The sequence below is a fragment of the Canis aureus genome, chromosome 4 (genome assembly GCF_053574225.1).
Source record: "Canis aureus isolate CA01 chromosome 4, VMU_Caureus_v.1.0, whole genome shotgun sequence".
Taxonomy (NCBI): domain Eukaryota; kingdom Metazoa; phylum Chordata; class Mammalia; order Carnivora; family Canidae; genus Canis; species Canis aureus.
The window spans coordinates 60,122,077-60,146,030 of NC_135614.1; the positions used below are offsets into that span (position 1 = coordinate 60,122,077).

At 37.4% G+C, this 23,954-nt stretch overlaps 2 protein-coding genes across 25 annotated transcripts in view; one reads left to right on the forward strand and one right to left on the reverse strand.

Annotated features, from left to right (window-relative positions):
* The window catches only part of LOC144312796 (zinc finger protein 12-like), a 163,765-nt gene that overhangs the window by 75,860 nt on the left and 63,951 nt on the right, over nt 1-23,954 (reverse strand). The window lies entirely within an intron of this gene.
* The window catches only part of ZNF300 (zinc finger protein 300), a 46,574-nt gene continuing 31,255 nt past the window's right edge, over nt 8,636-23,954 (forward strand). The window contains exons 1-6 of one of the 11 annotated variants that reach the window (XM_077895847.1): nt 8,636-8,855; nt 9,259-9,383; nt 9,993-10,160; nt 10,907-11,060; nt 12,341-12,467; nt 12,840-12,935. In XM_077895847.1, coding sequence (XP_077751973.1) covers nt 10,971-11,060; nt 12,341-12,467; nt 12,840-12,935 — 313 coding nt within the window. In that variant the 5' untranslated portion in view covers nt 8,636-8,855; nt 9,259-9,383; nt 9,993-10,160; nt 10,907-10,970. Of the gene's footprint in view, nt 8,902-9,258; nt 9,384-9,992; nt 10,161-10,906; nt 11,061-12,251; nt 12,468-12,839; nt 12,936-23,829; nt 23,920-23,954 lie in introns of those variants that run through there. The other 10 variants (XM_077895856.1, XM_077895845.1, XM_077895852.1 and 7 more) reach the window with 10 other exon arrangements.

Genomic DNA, 23,954 nt, shown 5'->3' on the forward strand with positions numbered 1-23,954 from the left:
GTGCCCCTTCCCTCTAGGCTACACGTGTATGGACCTCATGCCCATGGGAAACCCTAGTCTAGCCCTGACCTCTGTGCACCCGGAGCGACCCTGGGCATCCCGAAAGCCACCATCCAGAATATTCCCAAGCCTTGCCCCGCACTTTTGCCCAAAGGTGGGTGGCTCGAGGCTGTGTCAGATCCCAGTGGCTACAGGCCCCAGGACGGTGCGCGCAGGCCCGTGTCCCATCTGCCTCCAGTCCTGCAGCCCACACGACTCCTCCTCGACCCACAGTGTAGATGAATTGGAGTACCGTCAATGAACAGGGCAGGCAGGCTCACCTATGCCTGGACCTATGGTGGCACCCTGATTAGGACTCTGCTTCTTCATCTCGGGTTGGTTTACGGACTTTCACTTTGGAGCACTCTGTGCAAAACTATTTAGGGAAGCCCAGGCACCTGGTGTGGTTTGCACTGACAGAAGGAATGGAGCCTACATGGTCTGAATCCAGGATGCAGTGCTGCTATCAATCCTGGAAATAGGCTTTTTTTGGTAAGATATGTGAATGAAGTGTTGGTGTCTTCACCAAAAGGTGGCACCTAAGGGTTCTGAGGAAATAAATGTATAGACCCTCTGTACAGACTTGTGTATAAACAACTTTTGTATATACATATAGGATAGCTTTTTTGAACTTATACAGCTGTACATAAAAGTAGCTGATACTAGTTAAGCCTGTGTCAACATTTTTTTTCCACTTGTACATTTCGGACTTTTTCTTTTGGTTGATTAAAGTTGCATATGCTAAGTGTGTGAATGAAAAAAAAAAATGCCCTCCCCATGTTCTTTCTATGTTCTACCAGTTTCCTCCAGAGCTTAAAATAAAGCCTTGCTCCACTTCTTTGCATTAAACAAAAACGTCAGTTGACAATCTTAGTTCTTAAAGGGAATATGTTTTCTTTGACTACTCTAAGACTTTCCGGTTTTTTTTTTGTTTCAATAAAGAACATCTTTATTGAGATATACTTCAGTCGTTTAAAGTGTCTAATTTAGTGGCCTTTAGTATACTATCCAGTGCTCATTACACCACGTGCCCTTCTTAATGTCCGTCACCTAGCCCCACCTAGCCCCACTCCCCTCCCCTCCAGCAAACCTCAGTTTATTTCCTGTGATTAAGAGTCTCTTATGGTTTGTCTCCCTCTCTGGTGTCCTTTTGTTTTCTTTTTTCCCTCCCTTCCCATATGATCCTGTTTTGTTTCTTAAAATTCCACCTATGAGTGAGATCCTATGATAATTGTCTTCCTCTCATTGACTTTATTCACTTAGTATAATAGCCTTTAGTTCCATCCACATCATTGCAATTGGCAAAATTTCTTTTCTTTTTTTTTTGATGGCTGAGTAGTACTAATCATGTGTGAATGATTAGTTATCTATCTATCTATCTATCTATCTATCTATCTATCTATCTATCTATCCATCTATCTAACTATATCTCTATCCATCCTCTTTATCCATTCATCTGTCAATGGACATCGGGACTCTTTCCATAGTTTGGCTGTTGTGCACATTGCTGCTATAAGTTGGGATGCAGGTGCCCCTTCAGATCACTACATTTGTATCTTTGGGGTGAATATCTGCTGTGCAATTGCTGGGTCATAGGGTAGCTCTGTTTTCTACTTTTTGAGGAACCTCCATACTCTTTTCTTGCCTTCCCAGCAACAGTGTAAAAGGGTTCCCCTTTCTCTGCATCCTTGCCAATGTCTGTTCTTTCCCGACTTGTTAATTTTAGCCATTCTCACTGGTGTGAGGTGGTATCTCATTGTGGTTTTTATTTGTATTTCCCTGATGCCAATGCTATTGAGCATATTTTCATGTGTCCGTTGGCCATTTGTATGTCCTCTCTGGAGAAATGTCAGTTCATGTCTGCTGCCCATTTCCTGATTGGATTCTTTGTTCTTTGGGTGTTGAATTTAATAAGTTCTTTATGGATTTTGGATATTAGCCCTTTACCTGATATGTCATTTGCAAATATCTTCTCCCATGCCGTCAGTTTTCTTTCGATTTCGTTGACTCTTTCCTTTGCTGTGCAAAAGCTTTTAACCTTGATCAAGTCCCAATAGTTCATTTTTGCCTTTGTTTTCCTTACCTTTGGAGATGTGTCTAGTGAGGAGTTGCTGCAGCCAAGGTCACAAAGGTTGCCGCCTGTGTTCTCCTCTAGGATTTTGATGGACTCCTGTCTCACATTTAGGTCTTTCTTCCATTCTGAGTCTATTTCTGTGCATGGTGTAAGAAAATGATCCAGTTTCATTCTTCAGCATGTGGCTGTCCAATTTTCCCAACACCATTTGTTGAAGAGACTTTTTTCCATCGGATATTCTTTCCTGCTTGGTTGAAGATTAGTTCACCACAGAGTTGAGGGTCCATTTATGGGTTCTCTATTCTGTTCCATTGATCTACATATCTGTTTCTGTGCCACCATACTCTCTTGATGATTCCAGCTTTGGAATAGAGCTTGAGGTCTGGAATCGTGATGCCACCCTTTTGGTTTTCTTTTCAACATTCCATTCCGTTGGCTATTTGGGGTCTTTTTCTGGTTCCATACAAATTTTAGGATTCTTTGTTTCAACGCCGAAATAAGTTGATAGTATTTTCATAGGGATTGCATTGAATTTTTAGATTGCTCTAGATATCATAGGCACTTTAACAACATTTGTTCTTCCAATCCACGAGCACGGAGTGTTGTTTTTCCATTTCTTCGTGCTTTCTTCAGTTTCTTTCATGAGTGTTCTATAGTTTTCAAGAGTACAGATCCTTTGCCCCTTTGGTTAGGTTTATTCCTAGGTATCTTATGGTTTTTGTATACCATGTTTTCTTGATTCACTCACCATTTGATGGACATTTGGCTTGTTTGTACTTAAAAAAGAATTATTTATTAGAGAGAGAGAGAGAGAGCACAAGGTGAAGGGGAAGAGAGAGAGGGAGAGAGAAATTCCAGCAGACTCCACACCCTGTGCTGAGCCCGAGGCTGGGCTTGATCTCATGACCCGGAGACCACTGTACCTAAGCTGAAAGCGAGAGTTGGATGCTCAACTGACTGCATCACCCTGGCGCCTGTTTCTACCTTTTGATGTCTCTGATTGTGTCAACAGTGTATACATGTTGGTGCACACACCACTTTCAATTCTTTTGGGTAGATTCCTGGCCGTGGAATTGCTGGGTCCAAAGTAGGCCTAGGTGTAACCATTTGAGGAGCTGCCAAGGTTTTTTCCAAAGTGCTACAGCATTTTACATTCCCACCAGCAGTGTTTAATGGTTCTAGTTTCAGGGCATCATCACTACCATTTGTTGTTATCTGACTTTTTGATGTTAGCCATGTAGTGCCTGTGAAGTGGTATCTCACTGTGGTTTTGATCTGCCTTTTCCTGCTGACTAATAACATCAAGCATTCTTCATGTGTTTGTTAGCTATTTACATACGGTGTAAGGATCCAGGTTCATTCTTTGTCATGTGCCTAGCAAATGTTCCCAGGACCACTTGTTGAAAGAACAGTCCTCTCCTTGTTGAATGCTCTTGCCACTCATGTCAAAAACCACTTGAACATAGGTATATGGGTTGATTTCTAGAGTCTCCATTTATTCTCTCGATCTATATGTCTACCTATATGGTAGCACCACATCATTATACCATAATTTTGTAGTAATTTTCAAAATCAGGAAGTGTAAGCCCTCCAACTTTGTTCTTTTCAAGATTGTTTCGGCGCTTCCAGGTCTCTTGCAGTTCCATATGCATTTAAGGATCATCTTTTCCATTTCTGCAAAAGGAGCTACTGAGTTTTGATAGGGATTTCATTGAAGCTGTAGATGCCTTTGGGCAATACCGCATCTTAAAAATATCAAGTTTCCCAATCAACGATCGCATGCTAGGCCTTTAACTTTTCTCAGCAGTGTTTTCGTAATTTTCAGTGTAGAAATGTACGTGCTTGGTTCAAGTTATTCCTTGGTATTTTATTCCTTTGGAAAGTATTATCAAGTTGTTTGCTTAATGTCTTTTTTGAATTGTTCATTGATGTTGTATGGAAATACCACTTACTTTGTATGGTGATCTTGTGTCCTGCAGCAGTACTGAATTTCTTTACTAGCTATACTAGTTTGTGTTGAGGCAGGAGGGGGATTTTTTTTTTTTAATTTTACTGAGATTATGTTACCTATGAATAGATACAATTTTATATTTCTCTTTCTAATTTGGATGCCCTCATTGTCTCTTGGCTAATCGCTCTGGCTGTCTTTTAACACAATGTTGAATAAAGTGCTGAAAGAAGGCATCTTTTTTCTGTGCTTGATCGTAGAGGGAAATCTTTTAGTCTTTTACCACTGAATATGATGTTATCTGTGAGTTATTCATAAGTTATCTTTATCATGTTTAGAAAGTTTCCTTCTTCTAGTTTGTTGTGTCTTCATCATAAAAGGGTATTGATCTTTTTTAAAGACTTTTTCTTCGTTTATTGAGATGATGAGATGATCAGGATTGCTCCCCCTCCCTCATTCTATTAATGTATGCTGATGAATTTTTTTTTAAATAATGAACCACTCTTTTATTTCTAGGATAAATCCCACTTGTTCATACTAGTAAGAATAATAAAAATAATAATCCATTTAATATGCTAGATTTGGTTTGATAAGATTTTGCTGAAGATTTTTCTCATATATACTCCTAAGAAATATGGGTTTGGGGATCCCTGGGTGTCGCAGCGATTTGGCGCCTGCCTTTGGCCCAGGGCGCCATCCTGGAGACCCGGGATCGAATCCCTCGTCAGGCTCCAGGTGCATGGAGCCTGCTTCTCCCTCTGCCTGTGTTTCTGCCTGTGTCTCTGCCTCTCTCTCTGTGTGACTATCATAGATAAATAAATAAATAAATAAAAAACAAATATGGGTTTGTAATTTTCTTGTGATGTCTTTCTCTGGGTTTAGTAATACTTCATACCCACCAGGATAGATAGCATCAAAAAGTCAGACACTGTTGGGAGATTTGAGAATAATTTCCATTAGCTCTTTAAGTGTTTATAGAATTTTCCAGTTAAGCCATCTGATTCTGCGCTTTTCTTTGTGGAGGGGTTTTTGCTTACCGATTCAGTCCATTCATTATAGGTCTGATATCGGGCTGTTTTATTTCTTCTTGAATCGGTTTCAGTAGTTTGTGTGCTTCTAGGAATTTGTCCATTTTCTAGGTCATCTAATTTATTGGTATATAATTGTTCCTACTATCCTTATGATATTTTTAGATCTTAAGATATAAATACAGATACAGATCTGCAGGTCTGTATTAATGTCCCCACCTCACACAGTTAACCTCTGAATCACATGGGGTTTAGAGACACCTACCCCCCACCCATGCAGTTTGAAATCCGCATATTACTTTGGACTCTTCCAATATGTAACTAATAGCCTACTGTTGACTGGAAGCCTTATCAATAACAATTAACACATATTTTGTATGTCACATGTATTATATATTGTATTCGTAAAGTAAGCTGGAGAAAATAAAGTATTACTAGGAAAATCATAATGAAAATACATTTCCAGGGGTACCTGATGGCTCAGTCCTTCAAGCATCTGACTTCAGCTCAGGTCATGATTCCAGGACCTCATGATCCCAGGGTCCTGGGATCAAGGCTTGCATCAAGGTCCCTGCTCAGTGGGAGTCTGCTTCTTCCTCTCCTCCCAGGCTCATGCTTTCTATCACTATCTCTGTCTCTCTCTCTCAAATAAATAAAATCTTTAAAAAATAAAATACATTTCCAGTAGCATACTGCATTTATTGAAAAAAGAATCTGCACATAAGTGGACTCATGCAGTTCAAACCCATTTTGTTCTAGGGTCAACTGTGTATGATTTTGGTAATTTGGGTCTTCGTTTGTCTAGTTAAAGGTATGTGAATGTAGTTGATCTTTCAAAAAATCAACTTTTGGTTTTGTTGATGATTCCCATTGTTCTTCTCTATTTTGTTTATTTCCACTCAAATCTTTATTACCTCCTTCCTTTGCTGGCTCTGGGTTTAGTTTTCATATCATTCTAGTTACTTAAGGTATAAAGTTATGTAATTGCTTGCAATATTGCCTTTTTTTTTTAAACGGAGACATTTATAGCTCTAAATTTCTATCCATACACTGCCACTGCTGTATCCCATATGTTTTAGTATAGTGTGTTTATTTCATGTGTCTCCAAGTATTTTTAAATTTCCCTTGTGATTTCTTCTTTTACACATTGGTTGTTTAATAGTGCCCCATTTAATTTCTACATATTTGTGGGCCTTCCAGCTTTTTCTCTCATTAAATTCTGATTTCATTTCCTTGTGGTTGGAGAAAATAGTATACATGATTTCAGTGTTTTAAGATTTAATTCTTCTTGGGATCCCTGGGCGGCTCAGCGGTTTGGTGCCTGCCTTTGGCCCAGGGCGCGATCCTGGAGACCCGGGATTAATTCCCACTTCGGGTTCCCGGTGCATGGAGCCTGCCTCTCCCTCTACCTGTGTCTCTGCCTCTCTCTCTCTCTCTGTGTGACTATCATAAATAAAAAACAAAACAAAAAAAGATTTAATACTTCTTTTGTAGCCTAAAATATGGCATGTCCTGAAGACTGTTCCATGTGAACTTGAAAAAATGAGTATTTTGCCATTGTTGAGTGTAGCAGTCTATATGTCTCTTAGGCCCAGTTTAAGTGTTAGTAACGTTCTTTATTTCCGTATTGATTTTATGTCTCTATGTTCAACCATTTTATAAAATGGGATGTTGATGTCTTCCAGTATTATAGAACTGTGCATTCTCCCTTTAATAACATCAATATTTGCCTCAATATTTTTGGTCTTTGTTGTTTAGCACATAAATGGTTGTAATTATCAATCTTTTTGATGAATTGACCCTTTTATAAATTATAAAGACCTTTTTTCTCTTGTAACAATTTTTTACCTTATGTCAATTTGTCTGCAATAACATCATAAAAGTGAGGTAAGAGGAGGACAGAATTATAAAGGATCAGAGTTTTGTGTGCTGTTAAAAGTACTCTGGTAATGATTCAAAGTAGTTTGTTGTACATTTAGGATGTTAATTGTAATTTCCTTTTTTTAAAAAAAGATTTATTTTTTCATGAAAGGTTGAGAGAGAGAGAGGCAGAGACATAGGCAAGAGAGAGAAGAAGCAGGCTCTTCGCAGGGAGCCCGATGGGACTGGATCCCGGAATTTTTTTTTTTTTTTTTTCTTGTCAGGTTTGCTGTATCATCTTACATACTGCTGAAAGCAAGATTGTCCTTACACTGTAAGGGGCCAAGTCAGCAGTTATCAAAATTTCTTTTTGTCCACAGGAGATTTTAGTTACAACATTTGAGTTTGGAATTGCAACTTTAATCAGTTTTATATATCAGTAAATAGAACTATATACAATAATGCATGTTTATGCTGTCCCTCTAATATACTTGGGAGATCACTATTTTCAACTCAGTATCTACGTGTTTTGGGGAGACAAAACCCCTTTTATTTATTGAAGTACTTGCCTGTCATCCTAGATTTGTTTCCGCCTCCATATGTACTTACACATCCCCTTCAACACCACTCCCGACCCCGAATTCTTTTTTGCATATTGTGCAATTTGCTCTGTTGTATTTACCTCCCTAATCCAGGTGTCGCTGTGTCTTTTTCATCTGCCCTTATTTTGCTGATGTATGTATGGGTCATGCTGTCGTTGGTATTATAGTTTTCATCTTCATTTCTGAACTCTCAGAACACAGGGTCACCATATGTACAATATTAAAAGTTAAACTAGCACTATGTCCGCGCAGAGCAGAACCGTTAATCCACAGAACTAAAGACTGTTAATGATTATGACTGCCGTGATTTAAATTACACACTTGAAACGCATCTCTCCGGAGGGATGCAAGGATGGGTAAACCCTCCGGAGCCAGGGGAGAAAACAGCAACGGCGACTGGGGAAGGCACAAAATCTATGCCTCATCATCCAGCTGAGTTTACAAAGCGATGCTGCTCACCGCCTTACTTTCTGAGTCACCCTATAGGTTTCGCACTTTGCCTCAACCTTTCCCACCCATCTCCTCACACCCAGACCTTCGCGGTCCAGACGAGGATTTCCGGGGGCCTTCCTCAGTCTCCCCCCACCCACCCCCTTTTGTCCCTTAGCCTCTATTCTCTGTTGCCCAGGTTCTCCTTTATTTTGTGCCTCGGTCTCTTTTCCCTGTCTCCGTTTTCCTTTTTTCATCAGTCGGTCCCTGCAACACATTACTGTGGTCGTCCCTTCCCTTTGGCGGATTCCTTCTCCTTGTTTTTAGCATAATTAGAAGTTCACGACACCTCTCCGTTCCCCTGCACCGCCCCCGAACTCGGCCTCCACTTTGGTCCCTCGGTGGAATTCTGGGCTGTTCCATCATCAGCACTTTTAAGTAGAATCCCCTACAAAAGGATTGCACTATTCCACATTCCTTTTTCCCCAGTAAAGGACTGTACTACTGCAACTTCGCCCCCAGTCCTCCTGTAAGAGCTCTCTGCAAAACTTCGCACCTCACTGGTTTGTAGCATCGTCCTTTCAGTTCTTGCCCCCCTCCCCTCGCTGCCGCGGTGGCACCGTCCAAACGCAGACCTCACACCGAATTCCTCCACCTGCACGGACCCGCCGGGTCCCCCAAGATGGCGGCTCCCACCACGAGCCCCCGCGCCTGGGAGCCGCCATCTTGCCTCCTGAACAAAGCCGCCGAGGATGCCGAGGGGGCGAAACCGCTCTGTACGGCACGGCGCATGCTCGGGAGCCCCGCGCTGGGCTCTTCCAGACAGGAAGCGGGAGAGTTCATCAATCCACGTTAATCTGTGACAGATGACGAGGGTTAGGCCGGGACTGACGTTTCGGGGCCTGATAATCGAGCCTGGGGGTCAGAAGGGGGATTTATGGGTTGGGTCATGAGGAAGTCTGGGGTTAATACTGGGGCGGGGGTCTGCGGGAGTCAGTAATGGGAGGCCTATGCGTTCTGATGGGATGTCTGTGGGATGAGTGTTGGGTACGTATAGGGGGCAGTAATAGGGAGAGCTGTATGATCTGTGTGTCAGGGGTTCCGTGCGGCCCGTGTTCTGTGGACCTGTGGTCGGGATTCAGTGCAGGTGCTCTTTGGGATTTGGGATTTCTGCGCCTGGGTAATACGTTGATTTGTAGGGGTCACTAAAGCAGCCCCCGGGCTGATGAAGGTCAGCTCTAGTTTGGTGGGAAAGGCCTCACTTTACAATTTCTGCAGGTCCGAGGCCGCCCCCAAGGTGAAGCCCCACCTCAGATGTTTTCTCAAACCTCCCATCGCCCTGGATCCCTCGCGTCCTCAAGGAAGAAAACGTCCTTCGAACGTGAGAGCAAACATATCTAAAGGTCTACCGTTGTTAATTCTCTAGCCGAAGACCCCCAGAACACCCTGTGGTTGAATTAGTTGAGTTTATGGCTCTAGCATCTAGTTGGGAACGCGCGCACCGTGAGGAAAGTGGGGGCTTCTCCGTAAGAGGGTCTTAGAACTTCTTCTAGGATTTCTCCTTGTGTTAGGTGATTTTGGGGAGTGCCTAAGGGGGTGAGCCTTGCTCTGACTTGGATGTTGTGAGGAAGTGGAGGAATTCGGTGTTGGGGAACGTCCATGAATCTAGAGAGAGGAAAGACTGCCCCGAAGCTGAAGCTGTAATAGGTAAGGAGGTAGCAGTAGCTCCTGTTAACTCGGAGACGGGGTTGGACCCTGCTGGTGCTTTGGGTCTGTGTTCAGACATGATTTTGGAGAGGTCTTGTTTCTGTCTTGTTACGTCATGGTCACAGAGTGGCCTTGTCTGATGTTGATGTTCTGGGTAATTATGTTAAATAGGAGAATTTGAGTGCCAGTTTTTTTCTTTTTCATATATGAGGTGCGATTTCAGCCCTGCATCTTTCTATTGAAATTGTTCTATATTCTGTTCAGCAAACATTTATTAAAACACTTGCTTTTTACTCATTCCACAGTTTGATGTCCAGAGAGGAGCACTGATGGTTTTCCTTCCAGGTTGATTTTGAACAAGCCTGGGATAACCCTATAGGAAACTATCTACCTTTCATGGGAATACTCACTTCTTGTGAATGAGTTCAGTCTTCTCTGTGTGACCCATCCTGGGACTGAGAAGAATTTACCAGGTAAGTATCTTTCTGAATTGTAGTATATTCCTGTTTCAAAGGTTCTAACCTGACACTATTTTCTTACGTAGGCAACCGCACTACTGAATATCAGCAATACAAACTTAAACAAAAAACATGCTAAAATCAAGTTTATTTATTTATTTATTTATTTATTTATTTATTTATTTATTTATTTATTATTTATCTATCTATTTATTTAAGATTTTAAAAATTTATTCATAAGAGACACAGAGAGAAGGGCAGAGACATAGAGGGAGAAGTAGGCTCCTTCTGAGGAGCCTGAATGTAGGACTGGATCCCAGAACCCTGGGATCACCACCTGAGCCAAAGGCTCAACCACTGAGCCACCCAGGTGTCCCAAAATCAACAGTTTTAATCTGTGAATTTTGATTTGGCAAGAGAATTTGCTGGGTTAGGGGAAAATATAAAAGAGTTCTTAGGATTTTGCCAGCTGCTTGTGACTAGGGAATATGGGTGCATTCCTTGGTTTTCTACTTGGTTATTATCAGGGAACTGCTCTGTCTTCAGTTAACTCTTACATATATATGTATACATAACTATTGTCTTATTTAGAGTCTTACAGATAGAATTACAAAGAGAATTGCTAGTTCAAAGGGGAACAATAAGGTGTTTGTATATCAACAGAAATATCTGCATTCAACCAATTAAAAATATACCTTCTACAAGTTCTCTGTGATCATATGATCACAAGAGAACTTTTTTTTTTCACATGGTGCTTACAGACCCTTCTACAGCATGGCCTGTTTCCCATCTGACTTCTATTGGTGGTTGTTTCTAGACTGGTAAATGGCTCCTGGAGATATAGTCTGTCTTTCAGTCCTGATTCCTCGCACCTCTGCTCTTTTGGAAGAAAAACAGAAAATGACCAAGTCTCATGTGAGTTGCTTGCTTATTTTGTAGTTAGTTTCCATATAATCAAATGGAAAAGTGCAGAAAGCTAAAAATTAGAATTAGGGAAAACGTAGAACTAAGACTTGGAACGAGTTGCTGTATAATATGTAGATTATGTGCTTTTAAGCCACATAAAATAACTATTTAGTTCATGTATGTATATATAAGTCTTATATAGATATAATATACATTATATTTACATTATGTTTTTTTTATATAAGTATGTAATAAAGTGCAAATTTGAACAAAATAAAGTGCAGATTTGTTCCATCTTTTCTAGCAGCCACAGTGGAGAGATAGAGGACATCATATACATGATTTGGCATTCTCCACATAGAAATCAGCTCAATTTTCAATGAAAGTATTTCTTGCCTTTAGGACAAAAGAAATTTATTTTGGGAGGGTCTTCTTTAGATGATGTCCTGACCTATACTTCTGCATAAATGTGTCAGTAGATTTTTTTTGTGATTGTGTCTTTAAATATTTTTTTTAGAGGACAGTTGTCATAATGTTAAAGCTGAACTCCATAAACATTATTCTTTGAGGAACTAAGGTACATTTTATCCAGAGATAAAACCTAGATAAAATGGAATGATGAGTATCTATTTGTCTCCGAAGTAATTATTTCTTCCAAATAGGCAGTTCTTTACCTAAAATTCACTGGCAAACACTTGGAGCACAGGGGTCTCTGATTCTCCATAGCCTTGCTATGGTCTCAGGTTTTGTGAGGATGCTCCCCAACTGAATGCCAGTTTTTGGTCCCTTTTTTTTTTTAATTTATAAAATCATTTTACTATTTTTTGTCCTGGACTGAATTATCCCTACTTGGTAAAAACATTTTAAAAAATACAAAAAATGAAAATTATAAAGTGAAAGGGACCCTAGCATTTTCTTCCTCCTAGGATAACCAGTATTAATAATTTGTGATGCTTAGATTTTTTTTCTCCATCTGAAAATTATTGATTCTATTGTTTATAAAATGTGAAGTTTCAACTTCATTATTTAACTGATTGACTATCCAGTTTTCCCAATATCATTTGCCGAATAACTCATTTATTCAAAATGCTACCTTTATTGAATTCCCATTTGTGATTAAGTCTCTTTTGCTCTTCTGTTCCTCTGATGTGTTTGACTCTTTTTGCTAAATACAGAATTTTACATCATTTTTCTAAATAGGCATGATATAGAACTGGGCATATGGTTTGGCATGCTATGGTAAAAATGAGAATGATCACTTCAGATTGAAACGGAGCATGCTGTTATAGGGTCCACTGTCATTTGAGGATGTGGCTGTAGCTTTCACCAAGGAGGAGTGGCAGCAACTGGATCCTGCTCAGAGGACCCTATACAGAGATGTGATGCTGGAGAACTTCAGCCACCTGGTCTCATTGGGTAAGGATGGCTTCCCCAGATATCTCAACATCTTCTAATCCCATGCCTCTCTCTTCTCACTGGATCAAGTTGACAAGGTGGATGGGTTCCTGACATAGGTAATGACTAAATTTGTATTCTTTTCTCTCTCCAGCAGAAGGTCAATATTCTGCTGAGCCAGCTGGACAGCTTCACTGTGGGGCTTTTTAAATAGCAGCCTTTTTTTTTTTTTTTTTTTTTTTTTGGTAGATCTTGACTCACAACTCTGAGATCAAGACCTGAACTGAGATTAAGAGTTGGATACTTGACCAGCTGAACAATCCGGGTGCCTATCACCCTTTCTGTTTTCTTCAGTATAGTCAACCCAATTCCTCTCTGATTTCCCTGTAATAGGACATCCAGTTTCCAAACCAGATGTCATCTCAAAGTTGGAACAAGGAGAAGAGCCATGGATCATAAAGAGAGACATACCAAATTGGATCTATCCAGGTAAAAATCTGGCAGGTGGGAGTCAATGGAAGTGAAATCTCAGTTCCCTTGGTTTTGTTTTTAATTGGCTGGTGGCTGAGACTTATGCTTCCACTCAGATTGGCAGCTCCTATTCTTTCTTGCTCCTCTGCTGAACATGTAAGTATTCAACAACTTGTTAATTAATAGCGAATCATGAAGAGAAGAAAAATTTCTCACCGATTCACTCAACAATCATATCTTTAGTGCCTTTCTAGAAGAAATTCAAAGGCAATAGAAGTCAGATGCTTTTCAGGACCATAGATTATACATGGAAAGACAAGACATCAAAGTTCATGGCTGTATAAAATTGTGTAACTAGTATAGTTCATGTTTTAGGAGTTCACTGAAAATTATAGTCTAAAGAGATGTGGCATAACTTAAGAAGGCATTTTTTCCAAGCATGAACCAGCTACTCTCAAGTATATTTGAAGGGTGGGTTAGGCAGGAGGAGGGTGAAGGTAAGCTCTAGCAATGGATGTGTACAAATTCTTGGAGTTAGGAATCATGGCTTTTCTGCAGGAATTTGCTAGGCTTAACTTCAATAAAAAATATTTATTGGGGAGTAATGGAATATAAACATGGATACAGAGTGTGAATACAGACAGTTAAAAGTCCATACTTGTAGCTATACTCTGAAATTTTGTTATTGTTTTATTTAAATGACTTTAAGATATAACTTACATGCCTTACAATTCACTCATTCAAAGTTAACAACTCTTTTTTTTTTTTACTCAGTGGTTTATAGTGTATTCACAGATATGTATAACGATTGCCACAGTCAATTTTAAAGTATTTTTATCACTTGCAAAAGAAATTATGTCACATTCCTGAGCTATCACACTCCTGCTCCCCATCTCCCAGACCTAAGCAACTACTACTGTCTGCTTTCACTCTCTGTTGATTTGCCTACTCTTGGTATTTTATTTAAATGAAATCATATTAAAAAAAATGAAATCATATAACATGTGGCGTTTTGTGACTGGCTTCTTTCAGTTACCACACCATTTTTGAGGGTTGTCAACATTATAGCATATATCAGTACTTCATTTCTTTTTGGCTGAATAATACTCCGTTGTATGGATATACTACATTTGGTTATACAATTATTAATTAATGGATATTTGGCTTGTTTCCACCTTTTGGTAACATGAATAATGCTATTATAAGCATTCATGTATGAGTTTTTGTGTAGACATACGCTTAACTTTTTCTTTGGTATATACCTAGGCATGGAATTGCTGGGTCATATAGGAACTTTGTGTTTAAGTAAAATGGTCTGTAATGGCTAATTATATTGAATATATTTTCATCTGCTTATTGGCCATTCTGCATCTTCTTTGGAAAATAGTCTGTTGAGATCCTTTGTCTATTTGGAATTGTCTTTTTATTACTGAGTTGTAAGAATTCCTTATAGAGATAAAATTCTTATATAGAACTTATATGGAGCTTTTATGTAAAGTTTCTTTGTATGGATAAAGTGTATTTTATAGAGTTCTTTTTTGTTATTTTCTTCTGGTATTAATTTTATTATTAATTAGGACAGGCTAGATATTACTGTATTACAAATTAATCTCTAAGTGCCAGTGCTTTAACACAACAGTGTTTGTTTCCTTTACATGCTACGTTTCCAACACAGTTCAGCAGGGCGCATGCTCTATATGCCTCAGGAATCCAAATTGAGTGAAGTTAACACCATCTGCAGTCCACTTTGTCACTGATACAGGGGAAGAGAAATCTGGAGGACTCTTAGAGCTCTTCTTTGCTTTATGTAGATTGCCAGTTTAGCATGAAAGGATGTAACCCAGAAACATCCAGATGGGGGGATACATAGGGCAGGGTATGGGGAAAGGCTGCAGAACTTACTACATACGCTCTCCTGGTGTACCACTCTCCCAGCACCTCCATGTGTTCACCAACCTGGAAGCTTCTAAAGTTCTCATTTGACTTAAGTCTCTTAACCAGACATATGATTTGCAAATACTTCCATCTTGTGGGTTGTCTCTCCACCCTCTTGATAGTATCCTTTCAAGCACAAGATTTTTTAATTTTGATGAAGTCCAGTTTCTCTATTTTTCTTTTGTTGTTTGTGCTGTTGGTGTCATGTCCAAGAATCTATTGCCGAATCCAAGGTCGTGAAGATTTACCCCAAGTTTTTTCTAAAAGTTTTATACTGTTAGTGCTCTTACATCTAGGTCTTTGATCCATTTTGAGTTAATTTTTGCATGTGGTGTGAAGTAGGGGTCCAACTTCATTCTTTTGCATGTGGCAATCCATGTGTTCCAGCACCATTTATTTATTTATTTTATTTATTTTGATTTTTATTATGATGTGTTTTTATTTATTTGTATTTTTTTATTTTTTATTTTTATTTTTTAAAAGATTTATTTATTTGTTTGTTTGTTTATTTATTAATTTATGATAGACACAGAGAGAGAGAGAGAGAGGCAGAGACACAGGCAGAGGGAGAAGCAGGCTCCATGCTGGGAGCCTGACGTGGGACTCGATCCCGGGACTCCAGGATCGCGCCCTGGGCCAAAGGCAGGCACCAAACCGTTGAGCCACCCAGGGATCCCCCTATTTATATATTTTTTAAATACTAGTGTAGTTAAATACAGTGTTGTATTAGTTTCGGGTGTACAACCTAGCAATTCAGCAATTCCATATATTATTTAGCGCTCATCAAGATAAATGTACTCTTAATCCCCTTCACTTATTTCACTCATCCCCTCACCCACCTTCCCTCTGCTCGACCTCTGTTTGTTCTCTATAGTTGAGTCTCTTTTTTGGTTTCTTTTTTTGTTTAGGTTTTTTTGTTCATTTGTTTGTTTCTTAAATTCTACATGGGAGTAAAATCAAATGATATTTCTCTGGCTTATTTCATTTAGTATTATACTCTCGAGATCCATATACGTTGCAAATGGCAAGATTTCATTCTTTCTTATGGCTGAATAATATTCCATTGATATACACAATATACCACATCTTTTTTATCCATTCATCTGTTGATGGACACTTAGCCTCTTTCCATAAATTAACTATTGTAAAATAGTGCTGCAATAAACATAGGGATGCATATATCCCTTTGAATTAGGAATTTTGTATTTGGGTAAATACCCAGTAATGTGATTACCAATCATAGGGTAGTTCTGTTTTTAATTTTTTGAGGAACCTCCATACTGTCTTGCATACTGGCTGCACTGGTTTGCATTCACAACAGCAGTGCACAAGTGTTCCTTTGCCTCCACATCCTCACCAACTCTTGTTTCTTGAGCTTTTGAGTTTAGACATTCTGACAGGTATGATAACTCATTGTGGTTTTGATTTGCATTTCCCTGATGATGAATGATGTTGAGCATGTTTTCCTGTCTGTTGGCCATCTGGATGTTGTCTTTGGAGATATGGCTGTTCATATCTACTGCCCATTTTTAATTGGATTATTTGGATTTTGGGTATTGAGTTGTATAAGTTCTTTATATATTTTGGATACTAGCCCTTTATCAGATATATCATTTGAAAATATCTTCTCCCATTCTGTAGGTTGTCTTTTAGTTTTACTGGTTATTTTCTTTGCTGTGCAGAAGCTTTTTATTTTGATGCAGTCCTAATAATTTATTTTTCCTTTTTGTTTCCTTTGCCTCAGGAGACGTATCTAAAAAGATGTTGTTACGGCAGATGTCAGAGAAATTATTGTCTGTACTCTTCTAGGATTTTTATGGTTTCAGATCTCACAATTAGGTCCTTAGTGCATTTGGGTTTATTTTTGTGTAAGGTGTAAGAAAGTGGTCCGTTTTCATTCTTTTGCATGTAGCTGTCCAATTTTCTCAACACTACTTGTTGAAGTGACTGTCTTTCCATTGCATATGCATGTCTTCTTTGTTGCAGATTAATTGATCACAGAATTGTGGGTTTATTATCTGGGTTATCTATCCGTTCTTTTGATCCATGTGTCTATTTTTGTACCAGTACCATACTGTTTTGATTACTGCAGTTTTGTAATATAATGTGAAGTCTGGAATTGTGATGCCCCCAGTTTTGTTTTTCTTTTTCATGATTGCTTTGGCTTTTCTGGATCTTTTGAAGTTCCATACAAATTTTAGGATTTTTTTCTTCTAGTTTTGTGAATAATACGTTGGTATTTTGATAGGGATTGCCTTAAATGTGTGGATTGCTTTGGGTAGTATAGAAATTTTAACAATATTTGTTCTTACAATCATTGAGCATGGAATGTCTTTCTGTTTGTGTTATCTTAATTTCTTTTATCAATGTTTTATAGTTTTCAGAATACAAATCTTTCATCTCTTTGGTTAAGTTTATTCCTAGGTATTTTATGATTTTTGGTACAGCTGTAAATGAGATTGTTTTCTTAATTTTTCTATTAGTGCCTTTATTACTTAATATATAGGAATGCAATGAATTTCTGTACATTGACAGTGTATCCTATGAGTTTACTGAATCCATTTATCATTTCCAGAAGCTTTTTGGTGGAGTCTTTAAGATTTTCTGTATATAGCATCATGTCATCTACAAATACTGAAGGTTTTACTTCTTCCTTACTAATTTGGATGCCTTTTATTGCTGTGGCTAGGACTTCCAGTACCATGTTGAATAAAAATGGACATCCTTTATTCCTGACCTTAGAGGAAAAGCTCTCAGTTTTTCCACATTGAGTATGATGTTAGCTGTAGGTTTTTCATATATGGTCTTTATGTTGAGGCACGTTCCCTCTAAATCTACTTTGTTGAGGAAACATTTATCACGAATATATGTTATACCTTGTCAAATGCTTTTTCTGTATCTATTGAAATGATCACTTGGCTTTATCCTTTTTCTTATTGATGTGACATATCAGTTGATTCTTTTGGGAATATTGAACCACCCTTGCAAGCCAGGAATAAATCCCACTTGATCATGGTGAATGATTTTTTAAAATGTATTATTGGATTTGTTTGCTGATATTTTGTTGAGGATTTTCACATCTATGTTCATCAGAGATATTGGCCTGTAGTTCTCTTTTTCTGTGTGGTATCTTTATCTGGTTTTGGAATCAGGGTAATGATAGCATCATAGAATGAATTTGTTCCAGCACTATTTATTGAAGTGATTATTCTTTTCCTATTGAATGATCTTGGAGCCTTAGCCAAAGATCAATTAGCCTTAAATGAAAGGGTTTATTTCTGACTATACTATTCTGTCTGCCTATAGATCTGTCTTTATGCCAATCTCTGGACTATTGTTGCTTGTAGTAAGTTTTGAAATTGGGAAATGCCATTCTTCTAACATTGTTTTTCTTTTCCAAGACTGGAAACCTTGGCTCTTGAGGGTTCATATGAATTTTGGAATAAGTGTATCCATTTCTACAAATAACTATCTTTAGATTCTGACAAAGATTAGTTGAATTTATAGATCAATTTGAGGAGTACTGTTGTCTTAACAATATTAAATCTTCCAATCTGCAGAACATGTAATTTTCCTCTTTCATTTAGATTAATGTTTTCGACAATAGTTCTCAAAGTATAAATTCTATAATTGTTGAATTTATTACTTAGTATTTTATTCTGTCTGATGCTATTGTATATACAGTTGTTTCATTAATTTAATTTTTGGATTGTCCATTGTAGGTAAATGGAAATAGAATTGATTTTTGTATATTGGTCTGTTACTCTGCAGACTTAATAATAAATTCATTTATTAGTTCTAATTGTTCTTTAGTTGATTTCCTAGGATTTTCTGTATAAATGGTCTTGTCATCTACAAATTGAGACATTCATTCACACATTGGATTCCTTTTATTTCATCATCTTGCCTAAGTACCCTGGCTAGAACCTCCAGTGCAATATTGAATAGGATGGTGAATGGACCTCCTTGTCTTATTCCTGATCTTAGGGGGGAAAAACCAGTCTTTCACTGTTAAGTATATTAGCTGTAAGTTGTCATGCCTTTTGTCAGGTTGAAGAATTTCTTTTTTATTCCAATTTTGTTGATGTTTTTATCCTGAAAATGTGTTAGATTTTGACAAATGCATTTTCTGCATTTACTGAGATGGTCTGTTTATATGCTGCTCAATTAACCTGTTATTGGATAGTAAACCAACATTACATTCTGGGACAAGTTCCACTTGGTGATGGTGTATAATTCTTTTCATATATTGCTGGATTTGGTTTGCTACATGTACTGGGGGTCTGGAAGACCACTCTTAGGTTTGATGATTTAGTAGAGAAGCTCACAGACCTAGAGAAGGTATCGCACTCATGGTTATGGTTTATTACAGTAATGGAAATTACCAGTCTAGGTCTGAACATTTTTTTGTGGGAAGATTTTAATTTACTAAGTTTCTTTCCTTGATGTGAATCTATTCAAGTTACCTTTTTTTCTTGAGCCAGTTCTGGTAATTCATGTTCTTTAAAAGAATTTTTTTATTTTATTCAAATTGTCAAATTCATTGGTATAAAATCTTTCATAATTCTTTATTTTTTTCTTATGTCTGTAGGATTTAGTCTAGAGATGTTCTGTCTTTCTTTGCTGATGTTGCTACTTTATGCCTGCTTTCTTTTTTTTCCCTCATTGCTAGCTAAAACATGTTAATTTTATTAGTTTTTTCAAATCAGTTTATTTCATTGATATTTTTTCTATTTGTCCATTTTCTGTTTCATTGACTTCCACTCTGGTCTTTATTTTTCCTGTCCTCTACTTATTTTGGGTTTAATTTGTTCTTTTTCCAGCTTTTTAAGGTGGAAACTTAGATTATTAATTGAGACTCATATTGTTTTCTAATATGAGCATTTAAATACAGGTAATTCTCACCTTGTATGGTAGTGAGGGACCATAAAAATTACCATAGAAGTCAAAACTTTGCAAAGTAATCTTCATAATCAATGGAAAAAAACTACAATTGTTTTGTGACATTTAAACTTTTTGTGAAAACATTCAAAACAGTCTATTTGTCATAACTGTATAGAGAAATGAAAATACAGTAAAATAAATAGTTCCTACCTTGCAATTTAAAACACTGACAGCATTGAAAATGTTTTTTCAACAATCTTATATAGAGTAGTTTGAGCAGTGTCTACCTTCTTATCATTATATAACTTATGATAGGAAGTGAGCTTGTTTTCTATGCCTTACCAAATTATCAAACTCTTTTCTAGATTGGATTAACTACCACCATTTTACCCTTTGTGTTTTCAGTGTTGTGATATATGTCCAAGATAATGTAAAGATTTTCGCCAGGTTCATTTTCTGTGTAATATATTTATTCTTTTCATCATAACCCAAGAATTTATGTCGGCAAGTTTTGCCTTCACTAAGTTCTGGCTACATACCTAAAATCTCATGAATAGTGGCAGTGCTACCATTTCTATGATCAGTTATTTTCTAAACACATCCAGTGTTGTTAGTGTTGTTTCTTTGCTGCATTTTCAGCTTTGTAGGCCACTTTCCCTTTTTAATTATTCATATTTGTAAAATACCACGTGTGTGGGAGACAAGGAGGAAACACACCTATACATTTTGCATTCTGTATATATATTGGATAACAGATGTGCAGTTAAAAATCAATAGACTTTGAAATAAGTGAAATGATTAGGTACAGATCATGAAGCATATCTGTTATTTACACAGGGATTTTGGATGGAAGTGCTAGCAGTGAAGTTTGTACTTTATGCTATTAGTCATAAATAGTATACTGTGGTAATTAAAATGTTAACTGTAATATTGCCAGACTGGTGTAATGTAACTAAACTGTGCTAACTGAAATTCATGCATATTGGAATCATTCAAGATGAGGACTACCTGCATACAACTTGCCTTCTTAAGTACTCCTTTTTTAACTTTGTTTCAGAAAATGTGATAGATTGTTTTCATTTTCAGTCACTTCAAATTATTTTCTATTTCTTACTAGACTGTTTAACATACAGGTTATTTATATGTATATTGTTTTCCAAATGTTTGCTGGAATTTTCAAGATCCCTTTCATTATTTATTTCTAATTTAATTATGGTTGGAGAATATACTCTGTATAATTTCTATCCTCATAAAATTGCAGCTTGTTTTGAAGCCCAATATATAGTCTATTCTGATGTCTGATTCATGTATTCTTGAAATGAATGTGTGTTCTGTTATTGGATGGGATATCTACAGATGTTAGGTCAGGTTTATTGATACTTAATGATTTTTTTGTCTACTTGTTTTAGAAATCTTTGTGAGAGGGATGTTGAAATCTCTGGACATAATTACTAATTTGTTTTTCCTTTTATTTTTGTTGTGGTTTGTGTGTTGTGGGCATTTGTGGTAGGTAGAGATACATTTATAATTGTTCTATCTTTTTGCAAATCTCACAATTTTGAAATATACTTCTTTGTTTCTAATAATATTTGTTGTCTTGAAGTCTATATTGTCTAATATTAATATAGTTACTTTACCTCTCTTCTGCTTATAGTTTGCATGATGTTTTCCCTCCCATTCTTTTACTTTTAGCCTGTCTTTGTATTTAAAATGAATTTCTTGGGCAACCTGGTTGGGACCCCTCTCACTCCTGAGAGCTTTCTTTGTATCTTAATAAACCTCTGTCCTTTAACTCAAAAAAATAAAAAATAAAATAAAATTCTTATAATGTACAGTTGATTCTTACCGTTTAATCCAGTCTGATGGTTTCTGATTAGAATATTATTCCATTCCCAGTTAATGTAATTGTTGATTTGTTTTGATTTATATTTGCCATTTTGCTATTTGTTTTCTATTTCTTTAATCTCTCTTTAGGTCCTTTTTCTTTTCCTGTCTTTTATGTTCAAAGAACATTTTTTGGCATACCATCTTAATTGCCTGGTTGAATTTTTCTTCATAGTTCTATGCGTGTGATATAGCTGTGGGGATTACAATGTGATATTTAACTACTTATAACCTACTGCATGTTAATACCTCTTTATTTTTCTGGCAAAACATGGAAACTTTGCAGTAGCACAGTTCCATTTTCTACTCTCCCTGACCATCCTGTGCTGCTTTGGTGTTGCTTTTTGTTTTTTGTTTTTTTAAGATTTTGTTTATTTATGAGAGACACACAGAGAGAGGTAGAGACATAGGCAGAGGGAGTAGCAAGCTCACTGCAGGGAGCCTGATTCAAGACTTGATCCCAGTACCCTGGGATCATGACCAGAGCCAAAGGCAGACATTCAGCTACTGAGCCACCCAGGTGTCCCTGCTTTGTTCTTTTAATCATGTATGTTACACTTAAGTTTGTCATAGGTTTGACAATGTTGTTATTTTTTTTAAAAAAGTTTTTTAAACAAAAGAAAAGGAAAAAACAGACATCTAAATTCTTTATATTTACCTACACACTTAAAAAAATCCTAGTGTCCTATGGATTTAACTTATCATCTGGTATTATGTTGTCAGAGAGATTTTCTTTAGTATATTTTGTAAATCAGTTCTGCTAGCAGATATTTTTGTTCATCTGCAAATGCCTTTATTTTGCCAGGTTTAAAGGAAAGTTTCACTTGATATAGAATTCTTGGTTGACAAGTTGCTTTCTTTTAGTATTTTGAATGTGTCACTCCAGTGTTTCCTGGCTTCAGTTTTTTTTAGTGTGTTGAAACTCAACTTGAGTACTATTACTCTCCTAAGCATGATGTGTCATTTTTTTTCTTACTACTTTCAAGATTTTTCTTTGTCATCATTTTTTGGCAATTTGATTTTGTTTTGTTTTGTTTTTAAAGCTTTTAATTATTTATTCATGAACGACACAGAGACAGAGAGAGAAGCAGAGACATAGGCAGAGGGAGAAGCAGGCTCCATGCAGGGAGCCTGACTGGGACACGAACCTGGGTCTCCAGGATCAGGCCCTGGGCTGAAGGCAGGCGCTAAACCATTGAGCCACCCGGGCTGCCCCAGCAATTTGATTTTGATGTGACTAGTTACCTAGGTATCCTGCCTGTAGTTTATGGAGCTTCTTAGATATGTAAATTAATGTTTGTCACCAACTGGGTGATTTTAAAGGCATGTTTCTAATTTTTTAAAATTTTATTTATTTATGAGAGACACAGAGAGAGAGAGGGGCAGAGACACAGGCAGAGGGAGAAGGAGGCTCCATGCAGGGAGCCCGACTTGGGACTCGATCCTGGATCTCCAGTATCAGGCCCTGGGCTGAAGGCTGTGCTAAACCGCTGAGCCACCCGGCGGCCCTCTAATTTTTTTCTTGACTTTTTTCTCTGCCTTTGAAACACTCCCGACTATACACATACTGGATAGAATGCCTAATATTACACCACATATATCTGAAGGTTTATTTTTTTATAATCTCTTTTTGTTCTTTGGGTTACTTAATTTTTAGTGATTTATTTAAGTTTACTTATTCTGATTTTGCTTTCTGCTTTCTCAAATCTAGTAAGCCCATCTGGTGAAATTTTAATTTCAGTCTTAGAATTTTCATTTGGTTCTTTTATGTTTTAACTTACCCAAAGTAAAGATTAGGCATAGAGTAAGTAAATTAACTTCCACTACAATCATGGTACAAAAAAAGTCAAATTAGTTCCTTTGTATACTTTTTTCTCTTTTAAAATTACATATTCATTCACTTATTCTCTAACAGTGTTTTCCTTCAAGTTCTTTAATATGTTTATAATACCTTCTTTGGGATCTTTGTTTACAAAATACAGCATTTGTACCTATGTAGAATCACCTTATATTGACTGATTTTATTCCTTAGTTTAGGCCACAGTTTTCTGTTTCTCTATATGTCTGGTAATTTTTGGTTGAAAACTCTACATTGTAGATGATGATCTACTGTAGTCTGGATTTTTCTGGTCCTTCTGAGGGTTTTTGTTTTGTCTTAGAGGCATCTAACTTTCTTGGGCTTAAACTGTGACATCTGTCTCTCCCACAGAGTGTCATTGATGATGCCTCTGTTTAGTTTTTATTTGTGTGTTGAAGTCTGGCTCTCTAAGAGACTCCTCTTCACCTGGATAAAGTAGAGGTGAGCTAATGATTTGGACAGAGGTGGTATTAGAC